This window comes from Taurulus bubalis, assembly GCF_910589615.1.
Source record: "Taurulus bubalis genome assembly, chromosome: 15".
NCBI lineage: Eukaryota > Metazoa > Chordata > Actinopteri > Perciformes > Cottidae > Taurulus > Taurulus bubalis.
The window spans coordinates 14393601-14414845 of record NC_136603.1 but is presented as its reverse complement, the minus strand read 5'-3'; the positions used below and the strand labels follow the sequence as shown (position 1 = coordinate 14414845).

The 21245-nt window shown below is 40.7% G+C and overlaps 2 protein-coding genes across 2 annotated transcripts; both read right to left on the bottom strand.

The window, feature by feature from the left end:
• Nucleotides 1-4060: 4060 nt before the first annotated feature.
• Nucleotides 4061-6998, bottom strand: cnmd (chondromodulin; the record flags this gene model as incomplete). Its single annotated transcript, XM_079230904.1, has 7 exons — nucleotides 4061-4288; nucleotides 4809-4996; nucleotides 5452-5605; nucleotides 5810-5923; nucleotides 6041-6181; nucleotides 6632-6769; nucleotides 6927-6998. 7 exons carry the CDS (start codon nucleotides 6996-6998, stop codon nucleotides 4061-4063), a joined length of 1035 nt encoding a protein of 344 aa, XP_079087030.1.
• A 1428-nt stretch (nucleotides 6999-8426) lies between these two features.
• On the bottom strand, nucleotides 8427-11811 carry LOC306748036 (protocadherin 8; the record flags this gene model as incomplete). The annotated part of the gene is made up of 3 exons (XM_079231155.1): nucleotides 8427-8740; nucleotides 9043-9241; nucleotides 9346-11811. The coding sequence occupies 3 exons, from the start codon at nucleotides 11809-11811 to the stop codon at nucleotides 8427-8429; spliced, it is 2979 nt and encodes a 992-aa protein (XP_079087281.1).
• Between the last annotated feature and the right edge of the window lie 9434 nt (nucleotides 11812-21245).

Here is a 21245-nt window from a genome sequence, read left to right as displayed (position 1 = left end):
TGTTGCAGGAGGATTGGTCTGATGCCTACTGGCAGAGAGGAGCCTGCCTGTGACAAACTGCTGCTAGGATCTGATCTGAGTTGAGGGAGATAATGAGGCTGTTGTAAGCCTTAAGTATACAGCCTGCCCCCGGGGTGGCATATCGTGGGGCTCAGGCTCCCTCATTGTTGCATGTGCTGCTGAAGATTAAAAACACATTTACTTTATTCTCATAAACTTTGTCAGTACTTCCCACAACTCTTTGGACAACTTCTGCTTTCATGTGGCAAGCCTCTTGACATTGCTTTGTGCAGGAGCTGTTTTTTTTCACAGTTTGTAGATCTGAAGTCTTGATTTGATTCTGCTTTGAGCTATGTATAGCTCTTTTTAAGCACCCCACCTGAGGACGTGTACGTTCCTGGGTACATCCTACGGTGACTTTGACAAATGCCATATTTTGATAGAGAACATTTTTAATAATAATCCCATCAGACATGGCATGGTTTTTCAAATTAAATTTCACTATCAGGGTAAAAGAAAATGATATGGGCAAGGAAGTATAATTTATATTGTTGGTTATAAAACCTCCTGTGCCTACTGTGTTGTAAAGATGACTGTCCAGCTCATGTGAAGATCTCTTTACATCCACTGCAGGTTGGATGCCTTCACCACACTCGCTGTCACATACACAGTGTGTTCATAGCTGTCACATATAGTGTTCGTAGCTGTCACACATACAGTGTGTTTCTAGGAAAACAATGGTGCAAATGTAGCACTGTGTCCAATTTAGACTCACACCAAACTACAGGTTTCTGTTTGCTTGTAACAAGAACACCATGCAACCAAGTGCAATACACAAAAACAATCCCTGCAGCATGTACAGAGTAATTGAGTCACCCGGGAGAATTGCTATAATATTTGATGACATAGAAAGTATTATTTACTGAATGCAGGTAGCTTTAGACAATATTTACAGTTTTAACTCTGTGAAATAAACAAGACAGACTTCCTTACAATACCAGCAGGCATTTAATTAATGGCCATTAGGGGTTTGAGAGAGAGAGAGAGAGAAAGAGAGAGAGAGAGAGAGAGAGGGGGCAGGGGGGAGAGAGAGAGAGAGAGAGAGAGAGAGAGAGAGAGAGAGAGAGAGAGAGAGAGAGAGAGAGAGAGAGAGAGAACACTCATGCCAATGGCAGTGAAAATTCAGAGAAACCTGCGAATGGCAGGCAGAGTCAGACTACTGGGCAGAGCTGCAAGTGGTCACTCAACCATGGGATTAAAAAGCATTTAAGTCTTGTACCAGCCCTCTCTCTCTTTCTCTTTCTTCCAGCCATGTTATTTCTGGCCATTCAGGAGAAAAAGACAAATGTTCAGTGCCTGGGTTGTTATTGCCGGTGAAAAACTGCGGGTTACAGGTTCTTCACAACGCCAGCATCTATATATGTATCGCAGGGCTTTCTTGCAGAAAGAAACATAATGAGCTTACCTAAAAGGGTTTCTGTGTTCTGGTTTAGGTGCAAAATGGACTGTCACTACTGTTTATTTCATTCATGTCTGGATGTAATGGAAAACATGCAATCAAATGTACGACACGTTTACTAGAGTGGTTCACTTCACACTTCTATTCACACTTCTAATGCCTCTTGGGCAACCACAAGCACATTTATGACAGGCTATTGACATATTTATAGGCAGCTCTAGTGAGTGCATGGGCTTGATTAGCACAAATCCATGCCACAAAATAAATCACCAGCTAAGGTATCCCAAATGTATTGTGCTGAGTGCTGGTGCCAAGAGGACGTTGGTGAAAACTCTTTTGATTCAGTGGTCACCAGAGTACCACAGAACCCTGCCTGACTGGGGCTGTTTTGATGAGCAATGATGAAAGCACAGGTGGATGTGAGAAAGCTCCCCTCCCTCTGTTGCTGCATACTCTTCTACACTTCTGTGGTTTCCTATTAGCACAGGAGTGGAGGCTTGCAGTCTGGCTGCTGGGCACAGTGGGTCAGTGCTCACAAAGCTCTGTTTGTTCCCAGGCCTGCAGGGCTCCCAGGGTAAGCTTGGCTCCAGAGGGGAGACAAACAAAAAGGCACCACTGTCTCAAACACTGAAGCTGCTCTCCAACACATTCGTCTTTTCTACTCAATGGGGTACATTGCTCTTCTTAGGAGAGCAATGGCAAAAGGAAACACGTTTTTTTTAGAAACAGGGCCTCAGGATAGCAAAATGCTGTTGTTCTGAGCTATGAGTTTTTTTCTTAGTTTAAATGCCATTTTGAGTTGTTGCTTGTGGTGATACGTTTTTTTCTTCTTTTTGCTTTGTGTTTTTTGTCTCCTTTTGTCTAGCTTAGACTCAGAGCTCTTTGTCTTGTGCTGCTGTATCAACATATTCTGAGTGAAACCCAAGAAAACCGCCAACAGCAACAGGCACATAACACATCATATTTGAATTTCAGCTGCACTCGCTAAGTATAGAGATTATACATAGTCCTGTTGAACCACAGCTGGTGCTAAAATATAAAAATGTCTCTCAATTCAAATTAATAACTTCAAGGTATCTCATACGTCCATATACATTGTCTGTCTTTGATTTCCAAAGATGAAATAATGTGCAGGGGACTCTTCCCGCTGCTGTCAGGTCAGACATTCACTGTTGTGCTGCAATCTTCAGTCCAAGTATAACTCCATTATTGAGGGGACTTTAAAATGGGAGCTGTGTGACACACAGCGGGATGATTTAGTTTAATGACCATGGCAGTGACAGTGCTGTGATGGAAATTGGACTCCCCCTGCAAATTTACATCACTTGAGGGTACTTGGGGCTCTTTTAGCGGCTGCACTCCAGAGCACGAGCCATCAGGAGGTCCTGGATATGTCATGCTTGTCACCTTCCTTTAAGTGCATCTGCAGACGTGGGAGAGGGATTAATATTATATAGCCTACGGAAGCACAGAGGCCGTCTTATCAGCACTGCAGATGTGATAAGCACCTCTACCCCCATAAAACCAGGAACGATCTCCAAGCAAAGAGACAAGCATCTCTTTGTGTTGTTTCCTCACACAGCTTCAGAGTTTCAATGCGGCTTTAGTGGCAGATATGATGCAATTTCACATCTGTTGTAATTTGATGTGCCTGGATCACCCTCTGTGAAATTGTCTTGATCGCAACATGGCTCCTTTCAATTATTTAGAAAGTTGGCATATGGCTTTAAAGATCGTAATCAGATTTCTTTTGATTTTGAGGTATTCAGAGTAGCTTACACCACAAGCCCCAAAAAGGCCTGACTCTGTGATCATGTTATTTGGTAGCTTAGAATCCACACACTTCTCTTTTCATAGAAAAAATAAAAATAAAATGATGGATTTATTTATTTAATAAAAATGTCACTTATATGAAAATATTTTCCATCATTGCCATGACACTCATTTCACATTAGTTCACATCAATGCAGATGTCAGTGTGCACAAATTGCATTGCCCTCAAACTGATTCTGAGCTGTGAATTGAAGTTATGGCAACCGTTGCTGTCACTTCAGTTTTATCAGAAAAGCACCCAGTGGAACCATGGAAACAAGATGTGGCATAAAAAACATCTACATCAAAGGCAGCGCATACTGTAATTAGAATTTATTGAAGCCTATTCAGTCAGAAAAGGTACATGATCTGATGAGCCTTTGGATTCAGTCCCATACCTTCCATTAAACATAGTACAGCGCATTAAGCTTTGGATTTACATGATGCAAAAATGGATACGCTCATTTGTGAATTTGTTGCTGCTAACAGGAATATGGCATTTGTGTGCTCCAATTTTACTGTATGGCAAGAAGCAGTCTACAAATAAAAAGCATCTGTTTATATGAAACACATTTTGTCTGGATGAAAATGTGACATTGAATAGGCATTATAGTATAGATAAGCATACTAATTATCATGATCTGTATTTCATGCTAACAAGCGGTGTTTAGAGTAAAATCCAGAAAATAAATAACTGCATGCATAACTGCATAGAAGCTGTTTAGAGACATTGGGGGTCATCAGAAAAAAATAAAAGATATGTTCTCTTACACGTGTGGCGTTCTTTTCTTACACCAAACCTAAAATGCGTGCCACCCACCAGCGACAGGGCATAATGACCCGGCACGCTACCTGGCATCCTCTGTGGTTGTAAGGCCAGGGCCAGTGTCCACGCAGAGGCTCGCATATTCTCTGACAGTGAGTGTAGCTGCGTCGGCACTCTGCGCAGCAGATCCCCTGGTGGTCTAACATGGTGTCATAGGTCATGGCACCTTCCTCTCCGGCCCCTCCGCTGCGCTGCAGTTTTGAAGCAATGTTAACTTTGAAGAGCATTCTTTTTTTTTCTTTAAATCTGTTTTTGCAATTCAAATATTTTCAAAAACTTCAACATCCTCCCAAACGTGTGACTACAGTTCTTTTTGGCACATTCATTTTAATAACCAATGGGGATTTTCACTAACCACACATTTTCACCTTCATCAACAATTGCAGCTGTTACCCGAATGACCTCCAATCATAGCCAATGATATGACACCTCCTCAACAGCCGCAGCAGTATATCAGCTGGCAGAGGTTAGTCCATTTCCTACTTCTATTTCTGTAAAAATATTTTTTTTTAACAAGGCTGGCATTTAACGCATGTTGTTATGAAGTCATCTGAGAAAGTGTTGACAAAACAGAGAAACTTCAGTTCCTAATGTTACTTTAAGGGTTGCTTCAGGGCTCAGTATATGCCTCTTGATAGTTAATCAAAAATTCACCAACTCTGGAGCCTTGTTTATCATAAACAGTGTTGTTGATGAAGTTGGTATACTCACATGATAGGGGTTTTCGGGATTGTATGCTGACCCCGCAGCAGAGTGTGCCTCCTCCTCTTCTTCCACGACTTTGGAGGTGTCATCTTCCGCGTGACTCACCGGACTCCTCTCCTCAGCAGCTGTCTCTATCTCCTCTATGTTAAACTGCCGTTTGGCTCGCTGTGTGTCTCTCTTTCTTCTCTCCCCATCTGTTACAGCAGCCACGAGAGGCAAGAGTTTTGGGTCAACATCCACAAGATGCCATGCATGTCCTCAGAGCTCATTCCTACATAGCTGGGGCTGTCTCAGATGTCCTGAATAATTGAATTAGCAGCAGTGATTTCAAGCAGTCTTGCATATTTCAGGATCATTCTTTTTTAATACAGGACTAGAGCCTTTTTTGGTGTACTCTAAATGTGGAGTATGTTCATGATGTTCAAGTGTTTCACCAACTTCTCAGACAAGGCTGTACATTTTACAAGTGTGTCAGCAGATAAGCAGGGCAATCACAACCAAGCTTTGAATAAACTATGAAAGAATGTACAATAATAATTGAAAAATGAATGGACCATGCTCCGTGAAGCAAGCCAGTTGTATAGACCCTGTGGGATAGGGCTGAATGTGAAGCAATACATAATATCAAGAATGAAGAGACCATGGAAACCTTTGGAATATATAGGTTGGAGCCAGTAAATGGGAAGATCCTCGCAAAGACCCAGAATTGTGTTGCTCAGAAAGCTGGTGTCCTTCAGCGGCTGTTCGGCAGAAACCCATATGAGGAACTCCTCATCAAAACTCACTGGAATGACTTCATCAGTCTGCCAAGAAGAAAAAGATTCAATTAATTTCAATGTGGCTCTACTTGCATTGAAGTTTCACAAAATAAATTGTGCCATATCATCAAAATAAAAGTACACAATGATATTAATGTCCTTGAATTAGATAAATAAATGAGGATATGCTTGCTATCAACCCTGGCATTTATTTTTTCCACTTTGCAAAGTTCTGTAGTGTGCACATACCAGGTCAAACATCAGCGACTCTTTGTTGTGAGCTCCCATGTGTGGAAGATTGGCTTTGATTTGGGATTTTATATAGCACTTTTCTCCTCCAAAGAAGCGGATTCCGGTTATTCCCTGCACCAAATCACAGAGATGCCATGTTTACACTTACAGCTTTGCCACTTCGCTAAGCACACACAAAGTCCCAGCTGAACTACCTCAGGAAGAGAGAACAAGGACAAACTCACTCACAATTTGAAAGTCATGAATCTCCAAAGCTTCCTCAGCTCCACTCCCAGTTTTAAATCTCTCCAGGTTGTTGTCTGAATCAATTTCCACGGAGCCCTGCCTCACCTCCCCATTGATGTTCATACTGTAACTAACATTATAAACCTGGCAGCATTCAAGGTGGGATGTTAAAAATGACGGATTAGTCAAGTTATGCAACACAATAAAAATGAGATCCAGAAAAACAAACTTCCTACTGCTCCTGCAACCCCTCTGCACAGTGATTATTGGTGTTGCTTACAGAAATCCTGTGTATTTTCAAGCACACTAAGAATTGAGCAAAGCACCACAGGACTCACTGTTGCAGACCTTGATGGGAATGGTTGCCCGACAGGTAAACCCAACAGGACACACACACATTACACTATTTGATATAAGATGAAGCAGAGTAACTGGAACAATGTATGTCATAACATAATTAAAGATGCAATATCACAGTCTGAATTGAGATGATTATGATTATTATTAGAGCATCCTAAAGCACCCTTTCATTCACCTTACATGTCTATTAGGTGTATTGTAATACCTAAGGCATAATCCTCAGTAGACACTTACATTTTGATTGCTGACTTTCCACAGGTATAGAGCAGCCATCGATGCACATAACATCAACACTGCACCAACAACGAGGGCTACGGCTCCAAATCTCAGGAGGCGACTGGCCGGAGCAGAGGTCGGTGTGCTGCTTTGTTCCTTCACATGTCCAGAGGATTACAGAGTAAGAAATTACAAACACTCACCAATAACAACTGATAACATTCCTGAAAACCCTAAGACTTTTTTTGTTTATTTACGAGTCATCGAAGTCAATTATATTACTAATCAAATACTTATTAAGCCTGTATCTTACCGGAGGCATGCAATGTTCAAAACAGCCAGATCCATGAGTGGCATTTTGCATTTTGTCCATAGTCTCTCTCATGATGTCCTCTATAATTCTTCCACTAATGCTGTCGCTTCTCTTTGGAGAATCAGGTTATCCACCAGGAGGTTTTTTGACATTTGAGTGTGAATGACGCACAGTTGATATAAATTCGTTGAGCTAAATTCTTCATCTGAATGTTACCTGTAGGTCCAGTTCGCCTACAGCAAGGTGGCCATCCTGTGGTTCCACACAGGCAGTGATGTAATGGTTGATGAAAAGGTTGTCAATGGATCTTTCAGTCAGTGTTAGGTGGAAAACATATATAAGTGCTGACTTATTAGTAAGTTATGCTTTACGCCTTTCATTTATTCACCCATGTCTTATTGTTGGTTTTCAATTATGATATTCATTTATGTAAATACTGCATATTTTCTCCCATTTTTCTCTGGTTACAGGTGTAGAATGAGCAGATTGCACTCCATGTAGTCAAACCTGTATGCAAAAGTGAGTCCTCTTTGCTCTTTATATTCCTACAAAATGCTGAAAGACAGCACTGCTGTACACAATTAGCGACACACACATAAATAACCTTTGTTAATTGTTAACTTTCTGATTTGACAATGGTAGAAAGGTGGCCAAGGTTACTCTGTCCAAATCATAACTTAGAAAGAAGAAACATAGTAAGAAAAGAGATTTAACTGTGCAGTGCTGCTGTTGCTTGGAAACAGATTGAACCACGTATTTGGATAATTGGTTAGCTGGGAGGCAATCAGAAAAGGTGAGGGGATTCTTTGACCTTCAAAAAATATATAATTGTAAGAGCATTTGATTTTGAAATGTAGTATTTCTATGCAAAGTAAGGCAGTCTAGTAACTACATTGTTGTGAAAAGAATATGATATTGGCTTATGCTTTCTGTCAATTAAACTGTGATCGTTGGAGGACCACATTTTATTTATTCTGGTTTATAAGCTCTGAAGGCAAATAAAAATGCATTCAGTTGGCTAATTGAGGTTAGTCGGTGTGCTGTTGTGAATATTTCCTCAGGAAAATAGGTTGTACTTAACTATGAGATTACATTTGAGAGCTGTAAGCCCAGATAGCTCACGCTTTAAACTGTTTTTTAACTGTTTATTTGTGCAACAATGTGACAAAATCTACCACAAACATGGTAATATTTCATATTGATTGTTTTTCACAGCAGAGAGGCCCCTTTTAGCCTAAATGTCCATAGCTCATGCCCCTTAAATAGTAACACATGCTTTCAAAAATTCATAATAAAATTCTTCTTTACATTGAATCATTATGAAAAATATATTATTAATGTACAAAATCTTGCATATTACACATGATACAATAAACAGTCATATATGAGCCAAAAGACACATGATACTACAAAACACTTCAACAATCCAACATAGATTCAATTAAGACAAAAGTACTGTACAGTATAAAGACAGGATCCCTTTTGATTAAAGTTTGATGTTCAAGAGTTTGTGTACTCTGGAATGGACATCTCATCCGCTTCCTGTATTCTAGCCGGCGTCGGTGGACCAACGAGAATATAATCAAATTCCTGGTGTTGAACTTTTTCGTACACACTTTGCAGACCGTTAGTTTTTGGTATGAGAGCTGGATAGTAGTTTTCCCTTCCAGTGTTCCGGGGAAGTGAGGCTGTCTTGTTGAAGGTTGACAGATGTGGTCCGCAGGCCATGCTGGTGTTGGGCCTTGTAGCCGAAGGGCTCCAGCATCGGTCCGAGTGTCCCAACACTTTGCACTCGCTAGTACATGCCCAGAGACCTGTGGAAAACAGCAGCGCTGTCAGGACGTATACCAATACATTTACTGAAACACCTGGTTAAAGGTGTTTGGTGCTGAAAACCCCCAGTGAGCACCAGTATAAGATCAATCATAGTGTGTCACATTTTTAGAAAACACATTATTGTAACAGGTCACAATCTGTATGATAAATATAAACCACACTGTAGAAGCAAAAAGGAAAGCATGTCACATCGCTACATGATTTCACCTCCTCAAATTGCACTTATTTCTCTGAATTTCCATTTAATTATTATTTCTCATAATGTTTTTTTGACACTCACTGTTTGTTGGCGGCGACTCTTTTTTGTGCACATCTCCACTTATGTCTGAATCACTATCATTGAAGTCACTGTCCCCTTTTCCACTGTCCTTGCCACTGATGTGTGGATCTCTTGCTGAGATTGTTGTGAATGAATTTCCCTTCCATATTGTTATTGGTCTGACTGTTTCTTTCCCATATCCCGGTAACGTTGAGTAACCCTGCGAAGAGACAAACACATTCAACACAGATTTTTAGTCACGATTCAGAAAATGACAATCGGTGCAAAATAAATACAAAATATCTCTGAAAAAGAATGTCTTACCTTTAATTTGCCGTCCATTACCCTGCTGTTTGAGTCAAAGACGCCCGCCGTCTGCCTGCCATCCTCACAGCCTGCCTCTGTTGTGTTGCTGCTGGCCATTGAAGGGTTCTCTGGAAATGGATGGGCATCAAACACTTTGCCGTTGTGGTTTGCAATCAATGAATCAACATGACCACTTTCCACATTCTCCACATTCGGTGTCTCTTCTTTATCATCGTACCCCTCCTCACTTGTCTCTTTTTTCCGTCGGCTGCAAATGGTTGTGATGAGAATAATAGCCAGCAGGAGGAGAGAGCAGCTCCCTGCCAGGACAATGATTATGGCTATGGATATGTCCCATTCAAAGAGCTCCTCGCTGCCATTTTGAGCCAAGGAAGGCATACTGGGTAGAGTTCCTTCTATGAAGCTGAAGTGTATAATAGCTGTGGATGTAAGTGCCGGGGATCCATTGTCACTGACCGAGACTGTGACTTTGACATTGTCCGTGAGATCATACGTCAGCTGTCGGCTCACATGCACCTTCCCAGTGTCTTTGTTGATAGAGAAACCCAGGTGTCCCCCTTCGGTGATTTTATAGGACAGCTGTGCATTTATGCCTTCATCAGCATCTGTGGCCTTTATCTGGGTTACCACATAACCTGCAGGTGTATCTTTGGGCAGGAAAACCTCAGCAGATCCTTTGTAAAGGGGTGGCTCTATGATAGAAGGTTGGTTGTCATTCTGATCAACTATTTTTAGTCTGATGACAGCGGTGCCCTGCAGCTGTGGTGACCCCCCATCACTTGCTTGGATGTGTATGTCTAGCAGTTTCATCACTTCATAATTAAAACTTCTTAGAGCATATATAGAGCCAGACACTGAATTAAGAGATACAAAGGTGTTTACTGGGGACCCCATGATAACACTGTCCACAAGTCGGTATGCAATTTTGCCATTATTGCCCAGATCCACGTCACTGGCCTCAACTGTAGTGATATAAGCCCCGGGGGCGTTGTTTTCCGCCACTGAAACTTCATAGACAGCTTTGGTAAAGTGAGGGGCGTTGTCATTCTCGTCGCTAAGTCTGATGGTGTACTGAGTGATCTTTCTCAGCGGAGGTGACCCAAAATCCTCAGCCATGACTGTCAAGTTATACTCACTAATCCTCTCCCTGTCTAGGACTGCCGCTGTAACTATCATGTAGCTGTCCTCGTAAGCCTGTCGGAGTTTGAAATGGTCGTGGCCGTATACTGTGCAGTGGACCTGGCTGTTAACACCCGAGTCTCTGTCCAAGGTGCTGATCAGCGCCACCAGACTATCCTTGTCTGCCGCCTCGCTGATGTATGCAATGCCTGTCGTGATAGAGGTCATCGGGGTGATGCTGATTTCTGGGACATTGTCATTAACGTCTGTGACGTGAATTATAATTTTGCACACGGAGGGGGTCGGGTTGGGTCCCAGATCAGTCGCCTGCACGTCTAGCTCATACGTGTTTTTGTCCTCAAAATCCACAGTGCTCCTGAGCGTCAGTCGACCTGATTTATTATCCACTTGGAAAAGTTGTCGGATCTCATGAGAAACCTGTTTTCCGAACCCGTAGACGACTTCTCCGTTTAAGCCCTCATCAGCATCAACTGCGTTTAAGTCCAGTATAACAGCGCCGACCGCTGCGTCCTCTGGCAAACTGACTGAGAAACTATTCTGGTCAAAAACGGGACTATTGTCATTAAAGTCAGTCACTTTAATAGTTATCTTTGTTGACCCCGATCTGTACGGGTTCCCTCCGTCTGTGGCGACCAGCTCCACAGTGAATGATGACTGAGTCTCCCTGTCTAGCTCTTTCATTAGCACCAATTCCGCATATTTAACCCCATCCGCTCTCAGGAGCACATCAATGGTAAAATGACTGTTGACAGAAATTTGATAGCTTTGGATGTAGTTTGACCCGACATCGGCGTCCGCAGCCGGGTCTAGTGGGATGCGAGACCCCACTGCTGCGTTCTCTGAAATCTCCACTATCGACTCTTTGTTTGGAAACTCCGGAGAGTTGTCGTTGATGTCCTTTATCTCCACCTCGACGTGAATCAATCTGTAGCGGTCTTTGGAGAAATTTACAACGTCAAAAGTGATGAGACACTGTAGAGTGTGTCTGCAGATTCTTTCTCTGTCAATTCGTTCCCCGACAGTGAGTTCCCCGTTGCTTTCTCTCACCCTGATGAATGAATCGTTGAATTGTTTCATCATCCTGAAATTGGTCTTGGAGGAATGAGACAGACTCAAGGACATGTCCTTGGCGAGGTTTCCGATGACTGTACCTGACGCGTCCTCCTCATTGGTCTGGTACCGAATAGTGTTTCCTTCGGACTGAGCCAGTGAGGCAAATAAGAATTGATGGATTGAGAATATAAAAATCCACCGGTGCCAATAAGTTATACATTTGCCCTTTATCATCTTCGTAGTAATCCTTCGCTCGGTAAGCAGCCTCATTGTGTACTGAACAGATGAGAGCGGTTCACCTCCGGAGTGAGCTCTCCATACAGCTCCCACTTTTATGAACTGAACTGTGCTGGAAGTGAAAGTTACTCGCTCCTTGCGCGCAGCCAGTCGGATACGCTTGTTGCCTCGCCTTCAACACAGCTCAAAATTCTGCAGTGGCGGGGTTTATACAGCTCCTCATGCTAATGAGACAATGTGTGACCAATCCCTCGCTCTAGAATTAAAAAAATACCCCCTCGTGAAAAAAAGCTCTAAGCCTGTTTTTGAGAATGTACGCTGAAGGAAGTTGCAAAATAGAAGAAAGGGGCACAAAGATATGCCATTGCTTTAAGATAGTCCCAGCACTTGTTATCGTCTTTTTACAGCCAACACCAAGTGATGGTTTTATTTAGAAAAAGCCTATTTCTTCTTCTTTTAATGTTTGGTTTATTGTCTATTGAGCGTGCCTGAGCGCAAGCAGATGTGTGCATGTGTGCGCTCATTTGCGTACATGCACCCACAAGACCGACAACAAAACAACAAAAAAACAACCTGCTTCGTTATTAAAAGCACCCACAGCACTTCTGAGGGAGGAGTGCTGTTTGATCGATCACTTAGTATTGCAATACTTGTATAAGTTTTATTTATTTATTTTACATTTTATTTACTAAAAAGGAGGACCATCATCTCATATAACCATATAAAACATCAAGTGAATAAAGGAACACTTTCAAGAGTCTCACTGAGAAAATGTTCTCATATGCGATCAAGAGATTGTATCTTTCCAATCATTATTAGACTTTACATCCTGCATCTCACCTGCTAATGGGAATATGTGTAAACTATGATGCATGTTTGTCTCCTGGGGTTTGACTACAACCCCCTCTGAAAACATGCATGACATTAGATTCACATTTAGAACACCATGGCAAGGATGAACCGTTTACTGTTGCACTTTTGTTCATTCAACTACACTATATTGTCAAAGGTATGTGGGCAGTACTTTGCACAAATATGGTTAAAACAAAAGTGTGCTTCAACTTTCTAGCAGGGATTTCCTTTTTCAACACAAAGAAAAAGTTCGTACAAAAATGGTTTAGAGAGTTTAGGGTGGAATAACTTGATCCGCCTGCACAGAGCCCTCACCTCAGCACCATCCAGCACCTTCAGGTGGAATTGGACGACGTCTGCAGGACTTATCGCTTCACACTAGTGACCAAACTCACTACAGTTCTTGTGAACAAACATTCTCAAATTTGACAGAAATTATATATATTAAGGCCCATGGTTTTGAAATTGCGTATTCGACAACCACTTGTGTTGCAATGCAATGCTGGGTTGTTCTGTCTTTGTTCAGGTCCACATGCTTTATCATATTGTTTTGTTCTACACATCTAATGCAATGAACACTATACACATATACCAATAGTATATAGCCTCAAAATCCAACCACGTAGTCTAGTCTACACTTTGCTTGCATATAATGTATTAGATTGTAACACATGCTCCCATTTTGTTATATTTGACACAGTTTATGTAAACCATGGTAAAGCTAATTTCGCAATTTTTTGAAACGTGATCATATTGAAAAGAAATCTGTAAATCTTCAGTAAGGATGTGTTTTATTTTTCACCAGCCGTGTGCCCATCCCTTCTGTTTAGATGCTCTGTCCAACCTCCAGCGAAGCTTATTAGATTTGATAGAGTGTTTTTTCTCCCCAGAATAATTATGTATTTTTTGCCCTTTTTCTCTGCTGTAGAAACCACATAGGATAACAACCACAGAATAATTGTTCTACCCAGCATCTGGATGCAAGTCACATGTTCGGGGCCTCTGCTCACAGTTTGTCTCTGACTATTTGCTTCTAACTTCTCCATCTACCGAATATCCTAATGGAGCGTTGAAGAGAGTTGTTTGCGGTTTGTGAATATTATTCACAGAAGAACACTTTGTTAGTCAGCCATACCGTCCAGAGTATGCTACCGTTGAAGCATTCACAATAATCTGAAACACAACGCGAACACTACAGCAATAATGATCTGAAACATTGTGAAAAGCCTGAGAGACATTGAGAGGGGAAAAAGCTGCAGTTAACAACAAAGGAGGTGGGCAATTTCACAGTACAAGCCTTCCAGCTAATGGAAAAAAACAACTGTGACAGATTGTGTTTTTTTCTTTAATCAAAGGTTGTCACATTTGGAGAATACATTCTGTTTAGATCATATTTATCAATATGGTAATATCCAGTAATACAATTGCTCTAACTACAGACAATAATTGATATTTCTACTCATCTGTAGAATCACAGGATGCCAACATTTATTGAAGCACAATGTTCACATTTTTTTTGTCGAAACTACCCACTCAAGGGAAATATACAAATGGACCAAAACAAGTTTTCTGATTTGAAAATGTGTTGAAAACATGTCAGGAAACATGATTAAGTAGGGGGCATTTTCTTTAACTTGTGCTGTCATTAAGAGGTTAATCTTGGAGGTGCTTGACTGAGGGTGAACTTTATAAAAATGTTGTAGTTAACAGCACACTGAGATTTTGTGAAAATATTGGTTACAATAAAAGCTCCACTAAGCATATTTTCATAGTAACAATGGCTCAAATGACCAAGACAGGTAATTATCAACTGACCCTGTTGTGTAACTTCACCGTTTTGGCTTTATGATCTCATCAGAGTCATATCAGCAGTTGCAGGCAGCTATTTAGAGTAAAACAACAACAACAACAACAGACACAGTAACTGGTGAAGTGGAGTATTTAGCAGCAAAAGAGACTGGTATTTTAATATGGAGTTAGTAAAAACCAGGCAGAGCTAAGAGCAGAGTGAATATTGGACTTATATTCATCATGCAGACACAAACATGACTCCAAGTAAAGGCTAATGTTCCGTGTCTACTGGATGTGTATGTAGGCAACATGGTACCATAGCATTGCCTAACATAGCTACATTAATTAATTACAAACTCAACTCTCCTATGAGGTTGAAATATTGACTGGTGGAGTTTATATTGTATTCAAAAGCTTGTTATGTATATATTATACTCATCAACATAATGAATAAGGAAGACATAGCTGCATCGCTGTGATAATATTTGTACATGTCATGGTGTCAGATTCAATACTGGAGCGGTTCATTAATGCACAGTTTGATAAACATGTGTTTTTTCTTTCAGCTCAATTTAGAGGCACATATTACGGGCTGATTTTTACTCTAATGAGAACAGAGGTGATCATAGATTCAGTGTGGGCGGTTTCCTTTGGATTACATTAAGCCAGGTCAAATGGCTGTGGTAATAGATGGATTATGATACTACAATACAGCATTAGTTTAAACTGGGACGGCAAAGAGTTTATGTGAACTTATGATAAGCAAATGTTTATTTATAGTTGAAAGGTTAAAGGTTATTTAGCAGATGGATGTTTTCATTGTGGTGTTGTCAGGTGATGGAAACAAATGTATTACATTGAAAGTTTTTGCAGCGATGGATTTTCTGCTCATGACCTGTCAGAGATTCAAACTGCATGGATGTCTGATTTCCATGCAAGCAGAGATCTATACGTTACAAATGAAAATAAGAAAGAGGGCAGGATTTTATGCTTAAAAAAATACTTTATTTTTATATATGAGCTCAAAGTCACTTCCACAGGATGATGTAATACTGCATTGCATGCTCTTAATTCAAGTTAAATTTTTTATTAATATTTTATCATTGTTACACTTATTTCAGTTTTTTATTTGTATTCATAAAACAAATGTATGCATGATGCTGATAGAAAATCATGATAACATTTTTATGATTAATGCTATATAATTGTGTCGCGTGCAGCTTATTCACAGCCTCAAACATTTTCACCAAAAGAGCAGAGGAAGCAAGCGGCAGACGGAAAGTGTAAGAGAAAAAAAAAAAAATGTTGCAGGCAAAGATATTTCAAATTTACTGTTGGCCCACAGACACAATTCCATATTTAATAGGATTGTAAATGCATTCAGTTTCAACGGATGCCTTTGCATTTTAAGTTCTCTAATCACTCTGGTCCATAATGTGCCTGAAGAAATGCCATGATAGTCTGCATTTGTGGAAGGCACTTAGCCCCACATTCTTTTACAAAGATTAGAAATCAGAGGCAAATTATACTGTGGTGGAGCTCTGCTCAACTGAATATTGCTCTAGCAGGAGATCGCAAAGAACTCAAGACAGGGACGTCTCGACTCTTCTTTCTCGCTGTGTAACTGTCTCTCTCTCTCTATTAAACTCTTTGTGTTTCTTATTCAACTTGACATTCAAATGTGACATTTAAGTTACATTTTAGTTTAAGTGGGTCTTCTGACGTATCAGCGAAAGTTACCATGTATTTATAAGCAAAACGTGTCGGGGACTTAACTGTGATTTGATGCTTTAATCACGTGTACTATCTGCTTAGGAGGTATTGTTAAAGGAATAGTTGGACATTTTTGGAAATGTGTTCATCTTTCTTGTCAAGTTATGAGAGGATTGTTACACTCTTTTATATTACAGCTAAATATGAAGCTACCACCAGCAGCTGGTTAGCTAAGTGTAGCACAACGAAACGGGGAACTGCTAGCTTGGCTTTAGTTTGTGTATAGATTAAAGAAGTAGTGATCAGTAGTGGGACAGGCAAATTCACTTTGGTTCCTTTGGACAGAGGCTGTCGAACTGTTTCCCCTGTTTGTCCAGCCTTTATGCTACGCTAAGCTAATTGGTTGTGGACTGTAGCTTCATATTAACAATATGAGAGGGGTATTGATCTTTTCATCTAAATCTAGACAAATAATGTACTATTATAGTGTTTTGTCCCGAGTGCAAACAAAAGTAAATGCTGATTATATTTTAATTAACGTCCGTAACTTAAATACCAAAACAAACATACGCATTTTAACACAAAATATGATGCTAACAAGTGTTGTTGCCTTAACATTACAAGTACTTTTTATTTATTTATTATTCTTTGATTCACATTGTTAAGTATTTAAAACTGCAACAGTAATCCGTGAGAAAAAAACTAATACAAAAAATGAGAATACAGTTCAGTTGTATGAACATTTTATTTGGTAGGGACAGTGTTTCAATAAAACAGTAACACTATTGTTATCTTCCTTCGTTGTTGAACTGTTATTTATAGAGTTGTGGCTGAAAGGATTTATTTTACCTCTGAGATAATGGGGTCAAAGTCTCCTCCTATTTAGCTGTGTCCTTTGTGTTACTTTGGTACATATGTTGACCTTGTCTACATAATTGCCCCATTGTATTGCCACAAGTGACACACTTCACAAGGGTGTAACCTTCACATGAAAGTTGTCTTTAAACAGTGCGGTTATTGAGTCAACACTCATTTCAACACGTCAAGTCAGTTTTACTCACCAAGGCAATAAATTAGGACATTTGAAATCTGTCGAAGCCACGTAAGGAAAACAGATTGGCTGAGGTTTGTAAACCAGATACGAGAGGCAGTATAGATCGTCTTAGCTTATTATGGGCTGTTGAAATGCATTCTTCAAAAATATGCTTTTAAATACCGGCTGAAATCTCAGATGGCCACAGATCCCACAGGCAACATCAGATCTTTTTGTTCTGAAGATGCTCTCCGATGATTAATTCAAACATCAAAATAAAACTCTGGTGTTTTCATATCCGAGAGTAAAGCCTCCGACGTCACATGGGAGTTCCAAACCCCATCGGAAGTCTTAAACTCAGAAAGAAGCCAATGCTATGTTTTATTGATTGTTATCCCGGAGTTTGGAGACAATCATGCAGGTGAATATTTCATTTCTCTCTTTATGTTTGGACTGAGAGCTGTATCCCAGTGTTCAAGGTGTCTCTCCAGACCTGTACCATAGCAGACATAAACAAAGTTATTAGATGAGCAAGACAAGATTCAGAGGAAAATTCAACGTTGAGAGCTTTGGAGGGGCCCTCTGACAGTTTGTTTTGGCAATTCCGACTGTCATGCTTCATAGTTCTTTGGGGAAAATGGGTGTTGTTTGACTTTGAATGTTACCATAGAGCTTATAGACTCATCGGTGGTGAGTCTCGTTTTGCAATATTGTGCACGTAAATTAGAATTTATGTTTTGGAATGAGGCAGTACACTATGCGTTTTGCATATTGGAAGCAGATCAACTTAAATATGTACAGTAAGTGCAAAGCATTGTAGAAATGTAGGTCATCTTTCTCAGGCAGTGAGATTTTCTCTCTTTGTGTGTATGTTTTAAGAGGAGGCGGTGATATGTGTGTGTGTGTGTGTGTGTGTGTGTGTGTGTGTGTGTGTGTGTGTGTGTGTGCACACACATATGGGGGGTAGGGGGTCATATCTGTAATGCAGCTAGGCCATCATGTCTCATACAATGCAGATGGAGGAGGCGGCTTCAACATTTAGTGTTTTCTTGCCACAAGCGTCAATATGGCTGTTTCTCCTCATGCTGTTTTGCTGCGAGCAACATGGTGTTTGAGGCATGTGCTCTACAGGACTGGAAGAGGTATAATTATGTAAATTGCATTCAAAGGAATCCGCAATAGCTCATGTGGAATGGATGTGTCAACAAGGTGTCCACATTCACTGTGAGAATTTGCTAATTAAACATGACACCGTTTCTCTCTCTGCACATGGGCTCAGTAAAATACTGCGGGATTAGAAACAAATACTGTGGTGTATATTTGTGTTCATTGGTTGAAAAAATAATGGTCTTTCTCAAAATTAGGCTTTCATTTTGCCACTGGATATATACAAAAATTGCCCCAGAGTTCACTACGGTACCATTCAACTTTGTTCATGTTGTTGACATGTGTGTAATGAAAGTGCCTAAACTTCAAACAGCCTGTCTGCACAGCAGCCTCTCTGATGCCCTACTACACAAAAGGATGATTTATTACACTGGTTATTTGACTGGCCGACTAAATGCTTAAATTCAATTTGACAGCAAGCGTAGATAAACTACTTTGCCCAAAAGTCTGAAAAGCACTGTACCTGAAAAGCAAAGATTAATCCAGTCCATCAGGAAATATAAACACATTTCCCCATTGTTCAGTGCTATCTTCCCCTCAATGAAGGGCACACTGTTCCTTATTTATAGTGAACTTATCAACACGGAGACCAAGACAGAGGGGGATGGCCGAGTAACCATCTCCTCAGCTTTGGTTGTAGTCAAGGCACGTGACATGGGTGAAGCACTGGGACAATTAATGAAGGAGAGACAAAGTGCTTAGAGAGCTTGTGAATGACACTTGAGTGCTGGCAAGGAGTGAAAAAATGACTTTTGAAGTTTTTCGTTTACTCCCTCCTCCTCTTGCGTTTGCCAAAGATGAATTGGCTTTTCAGATTTAAGAAAGTGCATGGCAGAAATACAAAGGGAGGCTCATCTATCAGCCCCTGAATAGTGAGAGAAAATCCTATGGCTGTGTGGAGGGAAGGGGGCCTGGGAGGGGCGCGTTGTTGGTCTCTGATTAGACCGTGGGCCAGTTCTACTCAGGGGCTTGCAGCGCAAACATCAATCCTCTCTTCTTCCACTTCAAATCCTTTGAACCACTTGAGACAATTTCTTAACTGTATGCTCCCTTTTAGAGATTTGCTCGATCAAATGTGCCAGCATACGTTACAATGGACACGTATCGCAGATTAGTTGTTGTTATTGTGTACAAGTCTAACTTTGGTAATGGGAGTGAAAAAACAACCATATCCAGTCTGCGCTTCTATCACTCAGATGCAAAATGTCTTAGACCCAGTGTGTGAGTGAGGGAAGCTGCAGATGAGGCAGCAGGAAGAAAAAGAGGAGCACTGGAGATGCCTCTACAGTATGTCTGAATATGTCAGTCTAAACACAGAGGAGAGAAAATACTGATACAATTTCAAACATCTGCCACCCACACACACACACACACACACACACACACACACACACACACACACACACACACACACACACACACACATAGCACAATTACACACAGAGCAGCATTATAGAAAGCTTTTATGTTTCCAGGGCGTCAAGATCTTAATTTTTGATGCCGCTTTATGTGCATCCAGAGTATAAATTGGCCTCCCCAGTTTTCTGAAGTGATAAGAGGTAAACACCAAAAACCAATAACTGTCAGCCCGACATTAAATCAAACTGACAAGTCTCTTAAAAGGTACGGCCATGAAAAATTAACTGCAGGATTTTTGAGGAGACCGAAATGTGGATTTTTTTTATTTTTCATCTCTCTCAGCTGGAGTGATCTACATTTTTTCACACTGGCTGGCTTTAGTCTGAGCTGGAATACAAACAATTTGGATGCCAAAACTTAATTCAATAGCAACTTTAACAAAGTGAATTCATAAACTCTCTTATTACTTTATTTCAGACAAGATATTAAGGTCATTTCTCTTCTCTCATTTACTATGTGAAAGTTGCTCATGTCTTATTCTCATATTCCACAGAAGCGAGTCAAAGGAGGCTATCTTGACATGGATGTACTGACTCAGGTCGAAATGGTCAACTTGACTTCCTGTTAGACCGCCTCAGAACATCCTGTCTAATTCTGTGACCCATAAGTAAGGAATTTAAAGATTTTATTGGCTCAGTAGTTCTCAGCTGTGTCCTGCGCTCAGACAAACCGAGAGAGAATCAAGCCAAACCCACGGAATACGTATGAGTGACATTAAATCCTTAATAGTTATTGGTAAGATATTAAGGGATTAAAGCACCATGGGGTACTGAGACTGAATGGGAATCTGTCAAAAATTCTCTCTCAGATTACCATGTTACATGCTGATGTGTCTAGCAGCCTTTCAGCATGTACCATAAATCTCATAAAAATGTGCCTATATGGCAGTTCTGGAAATGCAGACTAAATTTAGAGAAGGGAGAAATTCATTGCCCTGACACATGTAGGTCTTGAGTCACTTGGCTTTGCACGGTTTCCAGAGAGCAATCACACAAAGATTGAGCAAAGGTGCGGCAAACTTAAACATGTCAGCCAATTTCAGATGTGTGAAGCAACAGAGTGCTTCAGCAGCGCTGGCGGCTCATGGCCTTGGGCCTTGGGCTGTCTGAATCTGAAATTCACAGTTCAGAGCACACCCGGAGATGGAGCCGTAGAAATTCTTGATGCCCTGCACAATGAGGCCATTTCATAGTAGATCACGGCAGTCTCTTGCTGGTGTTGAAGGGAAAGGAAAAGCATTTGACAGGCCAATGAAGAATTTATTTGAAATGTCTTGTGGTGTTGAGAATATTTGCGTGCTCTTCAAAGAGCTACGAGGGAAAACATTGGAGGGCACACAGATATGAGTTTGTGCAACCATTCCTCCAGCCTGGTTGGAGTGCTTTATCAACACTTACACCATAGGATTTGAAGATGATCAGTCATTTATCCACAGAATCTTGGGGGAATTTGTTGTATGTCTGACTTGTCAGTTTGATTCAACACAGCATTT